At 36.3% G+C, this 18,037-nt stretch overlaps 3 protein-coding genes and 1 pseudogene across 10 annotated transcripts; 1 reads left to right on the forward strand and 3 right to left on the reverse strand.

The window, feature by feature from the left end:
* Positions 1-263: 263 nt before the first annotated feature.
* Positions 264-1,105, forward strand: LOC147925256 (uncharacterized). Its single transcript, XM_087492544.1, has 2 exons — positions 264-339; positions 453-1,105. Exons 1-2 carry the CDS (start codon positions 264-266, stop codon positions 1,103-1,105), a joined length of 729 nt encoding a protein of 242 aa, XP_087348670.1.
* Positions 1,106-6,479: 5,374 nt separating this feature from the next.
* LOC104750169 (basic leucine zipper 4 pseudogene) lies at positions 6,480-7,183 on the reverse strand (annotated as a pseudogene).
* A 3,806-nt stretch (positions 7,184-10,989) lies between these two features.
* On the reverse strand, positions 10,990-16,431 carry LOC104750170 (uncharacterized). 8 transcript variants are annotated; one of them, XM_010471928.3, is made up of 12 exons: positions 15,941-16,431; positions 15,510-15,699; positions 15,336-15,410; positions 14,853-14,959; positions 14,476-14,536; positions 14,082-14,141; positions 13,928-14,002; positions 13,318-13,452; positions 12,503-12,557; positions 11,832-11,954; positions 11,299-11,420; positions 10,990-11,191 (listed from the first exon to the last, which is right to left on the reverse strand). In XM_010471928.3, the coding sequence occupies exons 1-12, from the start codon at positions 15,970-15,972 to the stop codon at positions 11,165-11,167; spliced, it is 1,062 nt and encodes a 353-aa protein (XP_010470230.1). In that variant the 5' UTR covers positions 15,973-16,431; the 3' UTR covers positions 10,990-11,164. The 8 variants fall into 8 exon arrangements, with proteins under 8 accessions (XP_010470230.1, XP_087347555.1, XP_010470227.1 ...); XM_087491429.1 differs by having other exon boundaries at positions 11,299-11,510; XM_010471925.3 differs by having other exon boundaries at positions 11,299-11,525.
* A 725-nt stretch (positions 16,432-17,156) lies between these two features.
* Positions 17,157-18,037, reverse strand: LOC147925257 (uncharacterized). Its single transcript, XM_087492546.1, has 2 exons — positions 17,964-18,037; positions 17,157-17,805 (listed from the first exon to the last, which is right to left on the reverse strand). Exons 1-2 carry the CDS (start codon positions 18,035-18,037, stop codon positions 17,157-17,159), a joined length of 723 nt encoding a protein of 240 aa, XP_087348672.1.

The raw sequence follows: 18,037 nt of genomic DNA on the forward strand, positions 1-18,037 counted from the left end.
TACAATGGTAAACAACAAAAAGGAAGGAGGATTAGGCATTAGAGATTTTTGACTTTGGAACAAAGCTTGTCTTATCAAACTTATATGGCTACTCTTCTTTAGATTGGGATCGGTTTGGGTTGCCTGGTTTAAGGATACAGTCCTTTCAGGCAATTTGAGCAATTTCTGGACTTGTAAAGCTAAACCTAAGAACTCTTGGTTGGCAAACAAGTTGTTAAAAACTAGAGAAGAGGTGTACCCCTGGATAAGGATGAGAATAAGGAATGGAAGAAGATGTCGCTTCTGGAGTGAAAATTGGTATAAACTGGGCAGATTGTCGACATACCTTCAGGGAGAAGGGTTTCTGGGTATTCCTCGTGGCACTCTGATCGTAAAACTATGAAGAAGTGGAGGATGGAGACTCCCACCTGCGAGATCGGAAGCTCAAGTCAACCTTCAAGTTCAAATTTCAGACATTCACCTTACTGAAGAGTCGGATGCCTATACCTGGTGGATTGATGACCAAATTAAAGATAGCCACAATACTGGGAAGATTTATTTGGCGCTTCGAGAAGCTCTACCCTCTCTGCCATGGCACAAAATCGTCTGGTTCCCAGGGGGTATCCCGAAGCATAATTTCCTAACCTGGCTGTTTATGCTGAACAGATGTCCAACTCGTGACAGGCTCTCCAACTGGGGACTACAGGTTGACCCCTTGTGCTTACTTTGTGCTTCTGAGGAGGAAAATCGTGATCACCTTTTCTTTGATTGCTCCTTCAGTAGTCTGCTATGGCGAGCAGTCTCCCGTCGGTGCTCCTTTCACTCACCATCAACTTGGTCAGGATCAATCCATAATCTCATTAACTTCAGAGGACCCCGTGTAGCGAAGAAGCTCCTTCTCATATCTTGGCAAGCAACGATCTACTCTCTCTGGACTGAGAGGAATCATCGACTTCACCGCAACAGCTTAAAATCGGTGGATCTACTTCTCCGTCAAATTGACACCCTAGTGCGAAACAGAGCTTTGAGTTTCCGTGAATCCAACCCTTCCCTCTCTGCAGAAATGACGCTCCTTTGGTTTGTTGGTGCTGAAGAAAGAAGTTCTCTCTCCTCAGATGAACCTTAACCGCATCTATGGCTGCGATCTCTTCGATGCTTACTCCTCAATCATTGATGGCATACAAAGCGGTTAGATGTGGTTTTACTTTCCCAACCGTATTTTTGGTTAGCTGCTGATTCGATTCTAAATGTTTGGTTCAAATCTGGTTCCTTTGTAACTTAGTGGGTACTGTTAAGGCTTATGTTATTTATATCTCATTTGAGATAGTTGGGCTTCCAACATTAGGCTTGTGGGCTTTGTAAACTTTTCTTTCTCTCATGCTTTAATTGAATGCCTTTTAACAAAAAAAAAAAAAAAAAAAAAAAAAAAAAAAAAAAACGTCGTGCATGCATGCATATATCTATTTTATGTACAGTATATGATGATCGTGTGTACATAAATTAGCCACACAAATAAAGCTCCACGTTTTCCTTTGTGTGATTTGGTCTAAGATTTGTCTTCACACAAATAATACACACTACCAAAAAGTATTTATTATATTCTGACGGAACACAATTAAAAAAAAAATCCTTTAAATATTACTAAAAAAGTTTTTTTTTTCCAAAAATACTATATTTTAGTATTTTTTTCCAAAAATACCATAAATTTTTTTTCCAAAATTACCACAAACACAAAAAAAATAATTATTAAAGATGTAGAATTTTTTTTTTAGGTTTGGGTTGACAAATTTAATTTTAGAGTATAATTTTTAGGGGTAGGATTTAGTATTTAGAATTTAGGAATAAGTTTTTAGTATTAGAACTTTAATTCAATTATGTGGTATTTTTGGAAAAAATTACATTTTAGTGGTATTTTTGGAAATAAACTAAATTGTGGTATTTTTGGAATAAAAACTTATTTTAATGGTATTTATGACAATTACCCTTAAAAAAGAATTATTAATTATTATTATCAAACCAGATTATTTCAGAAGATACTTGGTAAATTTTCTTTTATTTTTTTTTGCTCAAAACTTGGGAAATTTTATATTGATTTATAACGATGACTTTAATAACTGATAGTTAATAGATCTCAAAATGTATATTTAATTTTTTAAAAGTATATGACTCTTCAAAACATTGTACACAATATTTTCATCGAGCTACGGAGGTAGCAAGTTTCAAGCTTCGACCCAATAGTTTATCTAAGTGTCAATTTGGGTAGGGAAGAATTTGTAATCGAGAGTTATGGTCAAAGAAATGTGAAACCACGTGTCATCTTCTTTTTTTTTTTTTTTTTTTCTGATAAACTGTTAATTATATTACCAAAAGGAATTTGAGGTTTACAAAAGCTTAATTAGAAACTATAACCCAAAAAAAAATAAAAAAGCTATAGGTTACAAGTTATATAGTTAAACTAGACTATTAGTCCAATGTTCTTTATGAAACAGCATAGGAGAGCCATTTAGATAGCAATCTTTTGCGAGCGAGCAGAATGTCCCGGATTGTTCTGTCGAGAATCTGAAACACAGTATCAACAAGTGTGGTAGATACTCCGTGGCTGCGAGAGTTTCTTTCTTGCCAAATTAAGTAAACAGTTGTTTGGGTGACTTACTTCTTTAGAGTGGAAGGAAGAGCGTTGGAGTGTCCCATTAGCCAGTGTATCATTGTTTGCCGGTCCACGAACATGAGTTGCGGAAGTCCCAATCTCTGCAGAACCTTGTGCCAAATTTGGAGAGAGAAGTTGCAATGGAAAAACAGGTGATCTCTAGTCTCTTTCCCATTAGTGCAAAGAACACATACTGGATCCAGGTTAATTCCCCAATTGGAGAGTCTCGATTTGACTGGAAGCTTGTTAAGGTTTGCGACCCAAAAAGTAAAGGAGTGTTTAGGCAGTCCACGTTTGAACCAGACTGCTTTATACCAGTCTTTGTTAATAGCTGTTGGGCCTAAAATTTCCCAAGTGATTCTCGTATTGAAGAAATCCTTTCTGTTTTCCTCTAGTCCCCAAGAGTATAAGTCCGGACCTGATGCAGCAGAAGGAGGGTTCATCGCAGAGAGAGCTGTTCTGATCGTTTGAAGTATCGGGTGTCTGGTCCTGAGAGAAGGTAGTCTCCAGCCAGACAAACCAGTACCTTGAGCAACTGTTGCATCTCTTGGGATGCCCATTAGTCTCGGACCTTCTTCTCCAACTAAGTCAATCAGTGGACCTAGCTGGCTCCAGTTATCAAACCAGTAGCTTGTGGTTGTTCCATCTCCCATTGTGCAGCCTAGAAGAGCTTTAACTAGAGGCTTCAAGGAGATTAGAGATTTCCAAATCCAATAAGCACCCTGTCGATTTTCCGTGAGCCAGTAATTGTTACACTTTAGCATATGGGCCTTCATCCAAGCTACCCACAATGATCCACTATTTGTGAACAGTAACCAGACCATCTTGAGATTTAGTGTGTCATTCCAAATTCTGAAGTTTCGAAGACCCATACCTCCTTCTCTCTTAGGCAAACATATTGTTTTCCAGGCAACTTTGACAGAGGACCGCTTTTGGATGTACCCCGACCAAAGAAAGGCATTACATATCAATTCAATAGTTCTAAGACATCCGTTAGGCAGAGTAAATGCAGATTACCAGAAATTTACTGAACTGTAGATTACCGCAATTATCAGTTGAAGTCGACCAGCAAAGGAAAGTGCTTTGGAGGCCCAAGAGTTGAAACGAACTCTGATATTGTCAAGTAGTGGACTGTAATCATTTTTCCTGAGCTTGCGGTGGATAAGAGGTATCCCTAAGTATCTCACTGGAAAGCTACCTAATGAGAATCCTCGTTGTTGCATTTGCGTTCTGTGCCCTTCTGGAATACCAGCAACAAACAGTGTTGACTTGTCTCGGTTCATACTCAGTCCTGATAGAAGCTTGAACTCCTCTAGCAATAAGGTGATTTCCTGGAGGGACTCAATGCTTCCATCAGAGAAAATCATTAGATCATCTTGCCTTAATCCTTGTCCTCCCCTGAAGTAACCACATAACTCTCCATTGACGTTGATAGAGAAAGAGGTTGTGGTGATGCATTGTTCCACCCATTTGATGAATACAGTTGGGAAATTAGCAACTTCCAGAATTTTCAGAACATAATCCCACGTCACACAATCAAATGCTTTTCTCAGATCCACTTTCAAAAGCGCTCTAGGAGTGACATTTGTCCTACCAAATCCCTGTACCATTTCAGAAGCCAAGAGGATATTTTCCACAATTAATCTGCCTTTGACAAAAGCCGATTGGGTATTCGATATCATTGAAGGGAGGACAGTCGCTAATCTCCCAGCGATGATCTTGGAAATGACTTTGTTAACTACATTACAACAGGAGATTGGCCGGAAGTTTGTGATTGTATCTGCTCCAGTTACCTTAGGCATCAGACTCAATGATGTGGCATTCAGCTGTTTAAGGAGATTTCCAGTGCAGAATAATTCCTGAACAGCTTCAGTGATATCGTTGCCTAGAATATCCCAAGCTGCCCAATAAAACTCTTCAGTGTACCCATCAGGGCCTGGAGTTTTGTTTGCGGGCATAGAGAATGCCACCCTCTTGATCTCCTCTGCTGATACAACTGCAACTAAGCCTGCAGAGAGTTGAGAATCCAGTCTGTATGTATTAAACTCCCGAACCTGGTCCAAGTCGCTATTGGAGAGAGCCTGAGGTTGACCTCCTAAAAGGTCCTCAAAGTAGGACACACAATGGAGTTTGATATATTCTGGTTTGTGAAGTCTTTGCCCCTGCTCATTGACTAAGTAATGAATCTGGTTGGAGGCTCTTCTAGTGGCAACCATTTTGTGGAAATAAGCTGTGTTAAGGTCACCACATGCAAACCATTTGATTCTTGCCCTTTGGAAAATGTATTTCTCCTCCGCAGTGGCGAGAGTCAACCATTTCGTATACGCTTGTTTCTCCTGAGCAGCTGTATGCAACGAAGGATTACTCAAAAGAAGAGACTGGCAAAGAATTAGTGCCTCTTGTGCTTCACTCGTACTTTTTTCCAGGTCAGAGAAGTGTTCACGATTTAGATCCCTTAATTCTGTTTTTAGAGCCTTCAGTTTCTTAGCTAGCGAGTATTGAGAAGATCTATGAATCTGAAGGTTATGCCAAAAGGAAAGCAGTCTTGGGATGAACTCTACGTGATGCAGAAGATAGTGATTAATCATGAATTGTCTGTGACCCCTCTGTTGGTGACCAAGTTCAATGATTGTTGGACTGTGGTCTGAGAAATCCGGTTCTGCAAAGTGTGCATAAGAGAGGGAAAAGGCATTCATCCATTCGTCATTGATAAGCACTCTGTCTAGTTTTTTAGCAATTGGATTCTGATCTTGATTGTTCCACCAAGTAAACTTGTTCCCTCTGATAGTCAGATCCTGGAGGTTTGCATAATGAAGGCAGTCTCGAATCTCCTCCATCCCTTTTCTAATTCTCGTTCCTCCAGAAGAATATTCTGCTGGACTCAGCGTCTGATTGAAATCACCCATAACTGCCCATGGTCTAGTGCTTATTATATTATCCCTAGATAACGTACACAGCTCCTCCCAAAGTTGTTGTCTCCCATATCTACAGTTTACCGCATAGACAAAAGATACCACTATTTCTTGATCCTCGTGGGGTAGAGACACAATACAAGTCACCATCTGACTAGATTTAGAATGTATAGTGACTCTCACCGATTGGTGCCAAACAACCCAAATTCTGCCAAGCTCAGCAAACTCATAATTAGTCTGAAAATTCCAACCCGCAAAAGTAGACTGAATATATTTCAGAGACTTGTGCTGTCTTATATTGCCGTAGCCATTTCTTAAAACTTTGCCGCTTTATACTCTGATTAAAACCTCTAACGTTCCAACAAAAAATATCCACTTTTACCATTAACGATATGATTTAAGTGGTCGCCCCTTCCCTCCAAAGGCTTTCTTGAGACGTTTTTCTTTCTTAGACAGAACCTTGATGAAACGGGCATTATCTGCATGGTTATCATCTTCTTCCGATAGGTCCTCAGAAGAAGATGATTCCTCTAGCGGTTCAGAGTCCGAAGAGGAAGGAGCAGAAGATGTGGTTACACTTTTGGGAGAACCTTTCTTGCTTGCTGGATTCTTCCTTGAGCTATCAAGACCAATATCAAGTACCAGGGCGCCGGGTTTGCGAGAACTAGTTCCCTCATTAGGACTCGACAGTCCTACCACTTCTTTATTGGCTTGTTCTTTACGTCTTCTAGCAACCACGTGTCATCTTATAAACCTTTGATTTTTATGCCCGTAGTTTACACCATGTTTCATGTTCGGATCGGACGCTTGGGCGTGAAAGGTATATAAAAGCAAAACGAGACAGCTGGTAAAATAAGTTTGATGTTTGGCTAATGCCTACTTCGTTCACTACACTATTCCTTGCCGGACAGTCCGATGTGTTTTATGTAGAGGGAAACAAGTTTGACAAATATTAGATCCATACAGATTTGAGATTACACATAATATTTACATATATTGATATACACATGCATCTTTGAACCAAGATGTGAGAATTCTTAATTAAAATCGTTTAGACCTTTAGAAAAATGCTCAAAAAGTTACTTGGCATCGTTTCTGTTTTGTTTTATGCCAAACTTAAATCTGGAGCTCTGTGATGTAAGTTACTCTCGTTGAGACTGGCGATTGAATGGCCACTAAAAACCGGTACAAGTCTAGAAGCCTCATTTCAAGGCAAACCGATTCGGTTCTCAACCTGTTATTTTCATTCGATATGTCATTACCACAACTAACCACATTAGCTAACCGGTTTTTCAGCTCCTGATTCCTTTGGTTCAGCCGGTTCAACTCTTCGGTTAATTCTTCAAAACGTTTCTTCTTCTTCAACCTTGATCTCTTTGCCGATTCCCGGTTCGATAATGTCCGCCTTCTCTTCTTCTCATCAGCCTGTACCATCTCGCTTGTACCGCTTGGATTATCCGACTCGTCTGATTGAAGAAACGCCAATATTTCTGTGAGTTCTTCTCCGGTTATCATAGCATCATCAAAGCAGATATGAACCGGCTCTAAATTGGTCGAAAACATTGCTATAAGTAGAAGAGAAAATCCGGTTTAGTATTAAACCGTTTTATTGGTATGTAAGCTAAGCAAGCAGCCGTAGAATAAATGCGAGAGGGAAGGGGAAGGACTCAAATGAAACATGGATGGCTATTTATAGAGAGAAATGTGAAAGAACATGTGGGACTCATCATATAGTGATATGGTTATTCTTGTCCAATTAGAAAGTGCCAGGTATTTTAAAATGTCATAATCAGAGTGAATCTAAGAGATTAATTGGAATGTTTGTCCATTAGTGCTTTGGATAACATTATTACTATATTATTTTAACTTTTGTTTTTTAATCCTTTTATACCTTTTGTTTGGATACTGCTTTTTAACCTTTTATCACTTTCGTAGCACTACTTTTAACTACAGAAACTGTACGTGTATTAGTTTCACATTGTCATTGTAAGATTAGTGTGTGTGTGTGTGTGTGTGTCAGCGTGTGTGTGTGTGTCTTTTTTGGTTTGTGTGTGATGGAATGATTTCAATTAACAAAGTCCTAGGTTTAAGGATGTCACCATGTTTTAAATATCAGTAAGAAAACTATATATAAAAGGTAAAATACTGTAGAGGGTCAAAATATATGAAAAACTTGTGAGGTATAACAAAATTATAATTATTCTGTGACATTTCTTCAGATCATTATTAAATTTTAAATGATAAATATTTGTAGTATATAGTTTTGTGTTAGTGTTGTCCTTGTGTCAGTATCCTGACCGATCTTCAGCACAAACATATTACATATGAACCTTGGTTTTGACTGAGGACTCATAATATTTTCTTACTTATCAGACCAAAATTTGAAATTTGTGTAAGATTTCTTGGTAAATACTGATATGAATTAGTGGTGTGTTACTGTGTTAGATATACTGAGTAGGTTCAAACCAAGAAAATGCATCATTTTTATTAACTTTTTATGAATTTGATAAAAAGAGGCCACACACTTTAATTAACTTAACTCTTTTCGAGTCCTTTGATTGCTAGAAAAGACTATGGATTTAAGCTCGCTTATTACACGTAGTTGATAGAAAAACCAAGAAAAAATCCTATACCTAAAGACGAAAGATTTGGAGTTTCTCTATGTATGGATTGTGTGGGGGAGAAAATGGTGTGTGGGTCTTAACGAGAAGAAGAAGATGGGGGGTTTAGCTTAATGGCGAAGAATCTAACAAAAAGCACGTTACGCCTTAATTTATTTTTCAAGTGTTTGGATTTTTTCTTATCTTTTTAGTAAGATAAAGTAAACAATACAAGTGAAACTACAGCTGCATTCTCTTTAAAGTGTATCTATCATTTTGAATCCAGAGAATTCTTTAAAATAAAATTGGGTAAATATCTTGGTTTTCTTGGTAAATATCAGTGAAAATATATAATACTGTTATATATTGGAATACTTTGTCAATGGGATTAAAATGTTTAGTAATTAATCAATCTTGCCTAGTTACAGTAAAATCTCTCTGGATTATGATTTTTATTAATTTTTTGAGTTGTTAATTTATTAATATACTAATTGATCTGAAAAACTAATTTGGAATCGAAAATTTATATTAATTTATCGAATTATTAATTTATAGAGGTTATATACTAAGGAGTTTTTTGTTTTTTTTTTTGTTTTAAATCAAAAATTTATATAGTGGGCGGTATCTTGTTTTTTTTTGCCTACAATAAAGAACATACTATTCTTATATTTGACCTTCGTAATCACGTTTCATAAAAATCCAAAGTCCACTGTTTGCGACTTTGTGGCTTTTGTTAGTGGACTCAAACATGCACTCACATTTTCACAACCTCTCTAACCGACTCTATGTTAACCTAATTCTTTATGTTATAAAAATGGAAACATTAGTTTATGAGTTGGAATATTTTGAACGAAAAAGAGTACCCCGCATAGGCTGCTGAGTGGCTAAGATGTACCGATTTCACATCAGGTTCTTGTATTGCTCAATCTTTTGCATATTGTTTGCACCTTCCTAGGGAGTCCGATGTTCCTGATGACGTCCGTAAGAGATACATCGAAAAGTACTCAGAGCACAACCCATGCACTTTTGAGTTACGATCGGGAGACTGTTACTCATCAGTGGAAAACAAACTGAACGAAAATTAATAAGAGCAAAACATTTTCGGAATGAAAATTTATCTGTGAAAATATATAATACTGTGATATATTGGAATATTTTGTCAATGGGGTTTAAATGTTTAGTAATCAATCTTGCCTTACAGTAAAATCTCTATGAATTATGATTTTTATTAATTTTATGAGTTGTTAATTTATTAATATACTAATTGATCTGAAAACCTAATTTGGAATCGAAAATATTTAATATATCGAATTATTAATTATAGAGGTTATATGTACTAAGGAGTTTTTTTTAAATCAAAGAACATACTATTCTTATATTTGACCTTTGTAATCACGTTTCAAAAAAATCCAAAGTCCACTGTTTGCGACTTTGTGGCTTTTGTTACTAAGTCGTGCTTAACCTTGGGCAAAAAGGGCAAATGCCCCAAGCCACCATAAAAAATACTAAAGTTTTATGTCACATTTTATATAAAAAGTATATAAGCTTATATTTAGTTAACTTAATATATTGTGTTTTATCCTTTTATTAATGGAAACTTTTCATTAGAAATTGTATATTTTTAAATACTTTAAGTTTTATTGAGATTTTCTTATCTTGAAAATAAATTCCTTACTAATATATAACAACATAAGTAAAAAAATATTTAAACAAAGAATAACTAAAATAGTACATGTGGATAATTACTATAGAACATTGTGAGTTAAAAAAATGATTTTAATTTTATTTTCATATTATTGGTTTTGTTATTAACATTTCATTTTTGTTTAACATTAAAATAATTTACTAATAAATATACAAAAGTCAAAAAAAAAAAATTGTCCTAGGCCTCCATAAGTGTGAGCACTGCACACTGTTTGTTAGTGGGACTCAAACATGCACTCACAGTTTCACAACCCCTCTAACCGACTTATGTTAACCTAATTCTTTTTGTTATAAAAATGGAAACATTAGTTTAACCTCAGACACAAAGTTTTGTCATCTAATTAGGAAATGTCTAACAACCAGTTTATAATTTTTAACAATTCTTTATTGTTGTTATAAAGGTGGGAGCATTAGTTTAACCTCAAACAGAGTTTTTGTCATCTAATTAAGAAATGTCTACCACCAGGAGTTGGATTCATGTGCTTCTTCCCTATTTGCCTCCCCCTAATTTTTGTTATTCTTTAGAGTTCCACATTCTCAAGTAAAGTCCAACAAAAGTTGGCAAAAAGCTGCTTTATTTCACATGTATTATACTCCTAAGTCCTAAGTCTATCTCTAACCATATGTATCTTTTATGGATGGGTGTAATAACCAATAACCAAATCAAATTGCACCAAAACTCTTCAATCTGAACCGAATCAAACCAAAGTTTTATAAAAACCCAAACAATATACTTTAAAGAAAAAAAATATTTCTGAACAAAACCAATTTGACCAAAGTTCGTTAAAGTTAGTTAAAAATTAACTTCTGAAATTAATAGAAAATACAACATAAGAATGATTTCAGTTATTGTGAATTTTTTTAATCCAAAATCAGACCGAGTCTGACATAAATCTTTCTGAACTAAACAGTATAAAAATCCACCTGTTAATAACTTAATATAATTATTTCTCCACGACCAAGCCAAACTCGAACCGAAATTTATCCAACCGACTGGTCCGAACCGAAGTGAAAGTTCAGTTCTTAACCAAAAAAGAAGCGGAATACCCGCAGAAATGGTTAAATCTTACACGGAGATGGAACGAGGCATATACACAGAAGTGTTATAATAAGTCTGAGGCTACACTAGAATCTATAGAGTTGATGATTGCAAATTCACAACTTTACTTTCATTTTTATTGCTAGAGGTAAAAACAGTGGTTGAGGTAAACCACATAGTCATGTAACAGCACAAAAGGAATATTCAATCGACGAACAAACAACCCCAACCCCGATAGACAAAACACGCAACTTCTATTTCCTACGCTTCCTTCCAGATTGTTCTACTCCATGTTCACTGGTGGAAATGCCTGAACAAACACAATAAGCGGGACCGATCAGCAAAACGGATGATACATATCGAAAAAATCCATCAGTTTTCAATTGTTGATGACCAGTGTGGCTAAAGAGAAATCACCTTGAATAAAAGATCATGAGCAATAGTATCCCATGGCAATGAGATGGACATTAAGCAGCATTTAAGAGGGAACATCTCGTCTTCATCGTAAGAGGCGGTAGCAGCTGCTATTGCATGTTTAGCTGCGACAGATGCAACAGATGCTGCTTTACGGAAAATGGAGCCAAGATCGATGCTCTTCTTTGAAGACATTGGTGAAACAGGACCTACAACTACTTGGCTCTGATCTGAGAAAACCAATTCTATACAATCATCTCTTAAGGCATACTACGTCTTCAATATACATTTCAACCAATCTCCTACTCAATGTTTTCCTGTCTACTCTCTTAAGAAAACGGGGAACAATAAACAGTTCTAAAGCATTTGATGAATAGTGTTAGCTTTAGATAGGGCATTTAAGTTTTTTTTTTTTACTTTTTACGTTCCATGCAATATTAATGACTGCCTAAAACTAGAGAACATAGGAAAAACTAACAGGGAGACAAAGAGCTCAAATTATATGCAGCCATACGAGAATAAGAAAGTAGCAGTACCTATAACCCCAGAAACAGCTACTTCAACTTCTCCACGTCCTCCTGGACCTCTCATATAAAGTCGGTCTGCTTTTCCTGTGTTGTGACCCAGAGATAGAAGGCTTCCGAACCGATTCCTCCCCCCTATGATAAAGGATAAAGATAACAAACAAATTAAGGAGAAAGCGTGTAAATATCAATTGGCCCAAATCGACAATAGCTATATAACTTATATAGACAAGGGCACAAGTAATAGCTTTCAATGAGTCTTTAAGCACTTGATTTATCAAAAATTTCACGTTTACAAGTTAACTGTGTAAGCTGGATACTGTTTAATATCATTCCTAGTTGACCTCTAAATGAACCATATTACTTCCAAAATTTCCAATTATGTTTTTGGCTGAGCAATGCATTAACATTAGTCCTGACAGGTTCCATGACATCAAAACCATTAAGACATTCTGTGATGCAAGCTCGAGAAGAAGTTTCATACTATCAAGAACCCTTAATATATCCTTTGCGTTAAATGTTTGGGAGAATATAAAAGACCGAGATCAATGATAGTCCTAAGAACTGATAGGAATAATGCAAATAACCAGCGAAACAGAGTATGAAGACCATGACTACAAACTTTGCTAGAAAATTGAATTAGATTGATGCATAAAATATAAAGGAAGAAACTGTATAGTGACCTTCATAGGCTTCTCGAACCATTTGATAGCTGACAAACCCAGAAAACAGAGTAACCTGCAACCAAAAGCTCTGGCATGTCAGTCCTCTTTTCTCATTAGCAAGTACCATGTAATGTGTCCATAGGCCTTTTACAAACCAAATATGCTTAAATCTAATAGATCTTTCCAAAAAATCACATATCATACTTAATCCATATAAGCATCAACCCTAGCAAGCATCAGTGAAACTATTAGCAGTTTACTTCATATAACGATGTTTCAAGATTTTTTCAAAGCATTATATATACTAATAACCTTCTCACACGAAACAGCTGAACTTCAACATACAATTTAGATCCTTAAATAACCTATATGACTTCAACGTACAACATACGATTCATTTCGACAGACAGGATATTCCAGGACTTCAGTCGAAAGAATGGCCAACCCAGAAGCTATACTAAAATACTTAACATGATAAGACTCAATGCACCAAAATCCCTTGAGATGGAAAGAAGGTGTCATAGTATAATGTGCACCATAGATATTAGAGAACTCAACACAGAAGTCATCTTAATGAAAAATAAGAGTCAAACGTACCGCCAAAATATGGGGAATAAGTCATGACCCTCACATGTATAAAAAAAGTTATGCTAGCAAAGAGATCAATACCTTTCGTTCTTTTTTTACTCAAAAGAAGGGTTAACGTTACGAATTGCTAATCAAGAGAACATGTTAAAGATTCTCATCAAAACTCATAGAAAGTAGCAAAAGAAATTTGGTAGATGATTGGCAACTGCTGAAAATAGTGAAACATAGATAGGAAACAACAAGACCTTAGGATCTTTCACACTTTTGGGTTCAGTATTTGAATTAGAATCACTGGAATCTTTATTATTTGCACTTGGAAATGCTGCCCCATCATGAGAATTAAGAAGTACGCAATAGCAATGATCTTTTTCGGTCAGAACCTGCAAACATCAATTACAAAGTCAATGAACAAAATTGGAAAAAAACTATGAGCAACTTTCCATGCATGAACCTAACCATATGACTTAAGTTCTGAACCATAAAAGCCAAACTCCTTTGTGTCCAAGAAAAACTTAAGAAGAAGATGGTAAATCCTCTGAAGAAGATAACTAAAAGGCACTAAACTCAAATTAAAGTAGCACAAAAGGTAGTTGAAATGTTATTATCAAAATTTTGTGCCAAAAGCCAACTAATGTATCATACAAATAACAAAATACTTTACTATCCAGTTAAGAAGAAACTAAGAATGCATGTATCTAGAGTTCATGCAGATTTCCTCAACTAGAAGCGATTCTTCCAGAGTTGATTTCATTACGAACAAAATGTCACATTTCCTTAGGATCCATTCCGAGTGAAAGGACTATGTAACATAATAGTTGGAAGGGTAATACAAAGAAAGGGAGAAGAAAATATTACCACAGCATCAAAGGTTGAGTCAAAATCATCTACAGCAAAACAAATTTCTGGGTAGGCCGGTGTTGTCTCCACTTCCTAGGTACACAACAATGGAAATATCAAACACAAATTGCAAAAGGACAAACACTACTACGAGAAAAGCGACTATACTTGCCTTCTTTGAGTCCAGATGAAAATTAACGCGACTCGGTGATGCATATACAGTTTTTACAACCTGCATAATATGAATGTCAGATCCGAGAATATGATCATCATTGGCTTACAGAATATGAAACCAACTTGATGCTCGGTAAGAAATATCCAATTTATGTTTGGTCCAACACCCCTGTGGAATGTCCTCTCCTTATGAAAAACGAAACTGAACTCATATTTCCGTTTCCTTACCCTTGTCTTAATAGGTTCATTGATAAAAACAAAGCTGGGCTGATATATTTTGAACAGTAGAGTATATAACTACTCTTTGGTTTAGTTTCTTTTTCATATGAAAATATTAAAGAAGAACTGAAAAGTTAAGAGCAATATTATCCAAAACTCTTAGGATCTCTAACCTTGTATATAGGAGAGAGTTTTGTGTCTTTACTTCCTTGGTACGTCTTAAGGGCTTCATTGCTAAGACCACGAGCAGTTTAAAGACAAAAAAACATATGATAAGTAGAATATAGACCACAGAACAGGTCACAAAAATAACTCAAGGTCTAATCACTGAAACGAAGAAGATGGTATCTAAGATTCCAACCAAATAAATAGCTAGACTGAAGTAATGCCTTATGCATTTAAGATGTGTTTGAACCAAACACAGGAAAGCAGGATAGAAATATTAGCAAAACAAAAGCAATAACAGAATACGAATTGTTAATTAATGTAGATTAGACTGACTTGAAATTAGTACAAGATGCTAATCACAATCTGAAAGTACAACGGTTACCTGCAAATCGCCACAGTAACAGTGAATGATGTGTGGGCAATCATATTCAAATAAAATGATTTCCTCCAATCAACTTCAGCCAGACTTTCACCAAGAAGCTCATTCAACTGCTTCAAAATGGAGGAGAAATCCATTACCATGTGTTTATAGACAACATATACAATCATACAACGTGCAACACCACAAACCAATTTGGATGCTTTGAAGCGTCAAGGGGTCTAGTTCCCAGATAAATAAGATATGATAGATCATGAAAAGCTTTGGCATGTAGGCCAGCAAAAAAAATCCTTTTAAGAAAATACAGGTAGTACTGTAGCTTAAAGTATGCTCTCTCACCCGCATAAAGAAGAAAAAAGATCCCCCAGAAGTAAATCAATTTTTCCATTACGAAGTTACAAATTCTTCTTGACAATTGAAATGTTCTATATGACAGAAGGAAACCTCATGAGATAAGACATGACCAGAGATATCTGTATTTTTTACCTTAGGTGCCCACCTGCGCACAAAGTAAGGAGCTGGTGCTTCGTCATTTTCAGTCAAACCATATGACTTACAGCTCTGGCAAAAAGTAACAAAACACTCAACAACATTAACAATCACCATAACTCGATGTTCTAAGTTTTCGGCTCAGATTAAAAGGTGCAAGCTTTTACATACCAATTTCCTCACAAAAAATAGAAGATCATCGTCTTGTCGCCTCCTTGACTCCATACAACGAATGAAGTACACATCAAACAGACCATGCCAGAAATTAGAGTCCATTTCTACATCAGACGCATCTTGCTCATCAAGAGACGTACTTCCTAACGACTTCGAGTGCTTCTTAACCATACTAAGAATCTCATGCCTGAGAATCATAAGAAACATACCCCAGATTCTCGATTAGAACTTAAAATCAAATCAAACATGTCTATTTTAGTATCCGAAAAAGCAATTTAATGGTGGATTAACAAAATCAATCACTTCAATTGAGCAATACTAACTAATAATTGTTCAGTTCACACCGAAACTACTGGGAACAAAAGCACGATCAAGCATAAAAACACAAAAGAATCTGAAATTGTGTGATCTGGACTTGTTTTTTTTACCTAGAAGGAGTCGCTTCTCCATCGTTGAGCATTTTTTTTTTCTACCCTCCGATGATTCTACTAAATTCTTCGGGAAACGTTGCGACGATCTCGTGATCGAATTGGGTTTTTTTTTTTTTCTGGTCTCTCTCTAACTGTGTGACTGGTTCGTTTCTAAGTTTTGCTGAAATCGATGCGAGGGAGAGAGAGAAGGGGACATAAAACGCCGATCTGATTTGGTTTTTTTTTTTTTTCCTTAAAACTTTCATTTTATATATAACAGAATAAGTTACAAGATGAAAGTTGCACAATATATATGAGTGGATAGCTCCACATAACAGACAACTTAGAAATTAAAACAGGATCAAACACTAAACTGAAAATTACAACATTAATACCAAGACATTCAACTACCAATGCAAATCGATGCAAAATGGTAAGAACCAAGACATTATATCTCTCTCAATAAGACCAAACATCCAATCTGAAATCATTATATCTCTCTTGGTAATGTACTCTTTCATTGTCACCGCAGGATTCGAGAACGGCAAATCGGTTCTTGGGCCGATTATAGAGTTGAGCTTCGATTATATTAGGGCTTTGGAAATGTATTGGGCCGTACTCTTTCACAGCGATGACGACCAAGAACCGATTTGCCGTTCTCGAATCCTGCGGTGACATTCATCAAATGAATGGAAGAACCTAGAACTTAGGTTAAAAATCTCAGCTTCTCTTGTATCCTAATATATAAAGGAACAAGATATTGTATTAACAATTATCGATTGTCTTAATAAAGAAGCAGTCTTTCCCTTCCTCTTTGTTTCTCTGTTTCTTTCTACATATATCACCAGAAGGAAGAAGTCAAAGGTGACGCTAGACGGGAAAAAACCGAGAGATAAGGTGATAAAAAAATTTTAATCACCGCAAAAGGTTCAATCAAAAACTTTGTCTTATGTTAAAAGATAATTATTTTATAAACTTCCTTTGCAGGAAGGAAAGGAAAAGATAATAATTTAAACAAAAAAGATAAGAAAAGATATTATGGAGAAATCAAAAAGGAAACTTAGCAACCAAGCCCAAGGAAGACGATGATCAAAAAGCATGATCACCACATAAAAAAAACCCAGAAACCAATGACTTTTGATTTTTCCAATCTTAAATAAGACAAAATGCAGATAGACTTCTCCAGCTTGCAAAATAAGAAGGAGAAAGCTGAAGTAGTGAGAACCCAAAAAATCTACCGAAAAGTGAAAGAGTCTCCAATGTAGCGTTTCTCAGTTTCAAAGAAACCTTTCAGCCACACAGGAGAGCCTCTGGCGACATAAGAACTTAACCTGATGTCATTCGTGACACTGTCAGCAATCAAAAAGGCACCAAAGTTGCAGCTCTTTGGTTCAAAGAGTATAAACCAGTTAGGTTTATCAGTGGCTAAAGTAAGGGCAGGAGAAATGTGACTTGCAATCGCTGGCCATTGACAAGGTTTGTGTAAAGCTTTGATTATATCCATAGTTGTAGCGGCAAAGGTGACATGATCGAAATGCATACTACTCATACTTTCCAAAACCCAATCCCAACTTTTAATCCTAGCCTCAAAAACAGATCCTACTTGCGCAAAAGATCTTCGACTGTGAAAGAGTGCATTACCAAGAGAATTTCTTACAACCCAAGACGCACCAGAGAGAGCTAACTTTCTGTGCCAAGAGAAACCGATATTGCATTTAATTTCATTTCTGCAAGGAGGTTGCCAAGTTGTTGCCTGCAGAGGTGATGTCAGATTGCCATTCAGGTTTAAAAACTGTGCTACATTCCACTCCTTGGTCGCTTCCCCAGCTTTCTGAGCTAACAGATTGGACTCTTGATGATATCCAGTAAAGAGAAATGAATTCCTATTTTTCCACAAGTACCATAGGATCCAAGCAAAGTCGGATCTAAAATCATCAGGGAGTGGTACACATCGTTTTAAACTGAGGAGATAATGCAAATTTTCGAAGATTGCATTTCCAAAACCCAGCACTGGCAATAGTACATTAGATAATGCTCATACCTGTCTTGCAAAGGGACAGCGAAATAATATGTGGTTAATTGACTCACAATCTTCATCACAAAACATACAGTCAT

The sequence above is a fragment of the Camelina sativa genome, chromosome 16 (assembly GCF_030686135.1).
Source record: "Camelina sativa cultivar CO46 ecotype springtype chromosome 16, ASM3068613v1".
NCBI lineage: Eukaryota > Viridiplantae > Streptophyta > Magnoliopsida > Brassicales > Brassicaceae > Camelina > Camelina sativa.

What these genes read in the sequence shown, in the direction of transcription:
- LOC104750170 (XM_087491427.1), bottom strand. Translation starts at nt 15,972, where the DNA reads ATGCTCAACGATGGAGAAGCGACTCCTTCTAG. An exon ending in TATTTTTTGTGAGGAAATTG is followed by an intron (nt 15,411 to 15,509) that starts GTATGTAAAAGC and finishes ACTTTTTGCCAG; the next exon opens with AGCTGTAAGTCATATGGTTT. An exon ending in TTCATCTGGACTCAAAGAAG is followed by an intron (nt 14,003 to 14,081) that starts GCAAGTATAGTC and finishes TTGTGTACCTAG; the next exon opens with GAAGTGGAGACAACACCGGC.
- LOC147925257 (XM_087492546.1), bottom strand. Translation starts at nt 18,037, where the DNA reads ATGACTGTATGTTTTGTGATGAAGATTGTGAGTCAATTAACCACATAT. An exon ending in GCTGTCCCTTTGCAAGACAG is followed by an intron (nt 17,806 to 17,963) that starts GTATGAGCATTA and finishes GTGGAAAAATAG; the next exon opens with GAATTCATTTCTCTTTACTG.
- LOC147925256 (XM_087492544.1), top strand. Translation starts at nt 264, where the DNA reads ATGGAAGAAGATGTCGCTTCTGGAGTGAAAATTGGTATAAACTGGGCA. An exon ending in ACATACCTTCAGGGAGAAGG is followed by an intron (nt 340 to 452) that starts GTTTCTGGGTAT and finishes TTCAAATTTCAG; the next exon opens with ACATTCACCTTACTGAAGAG.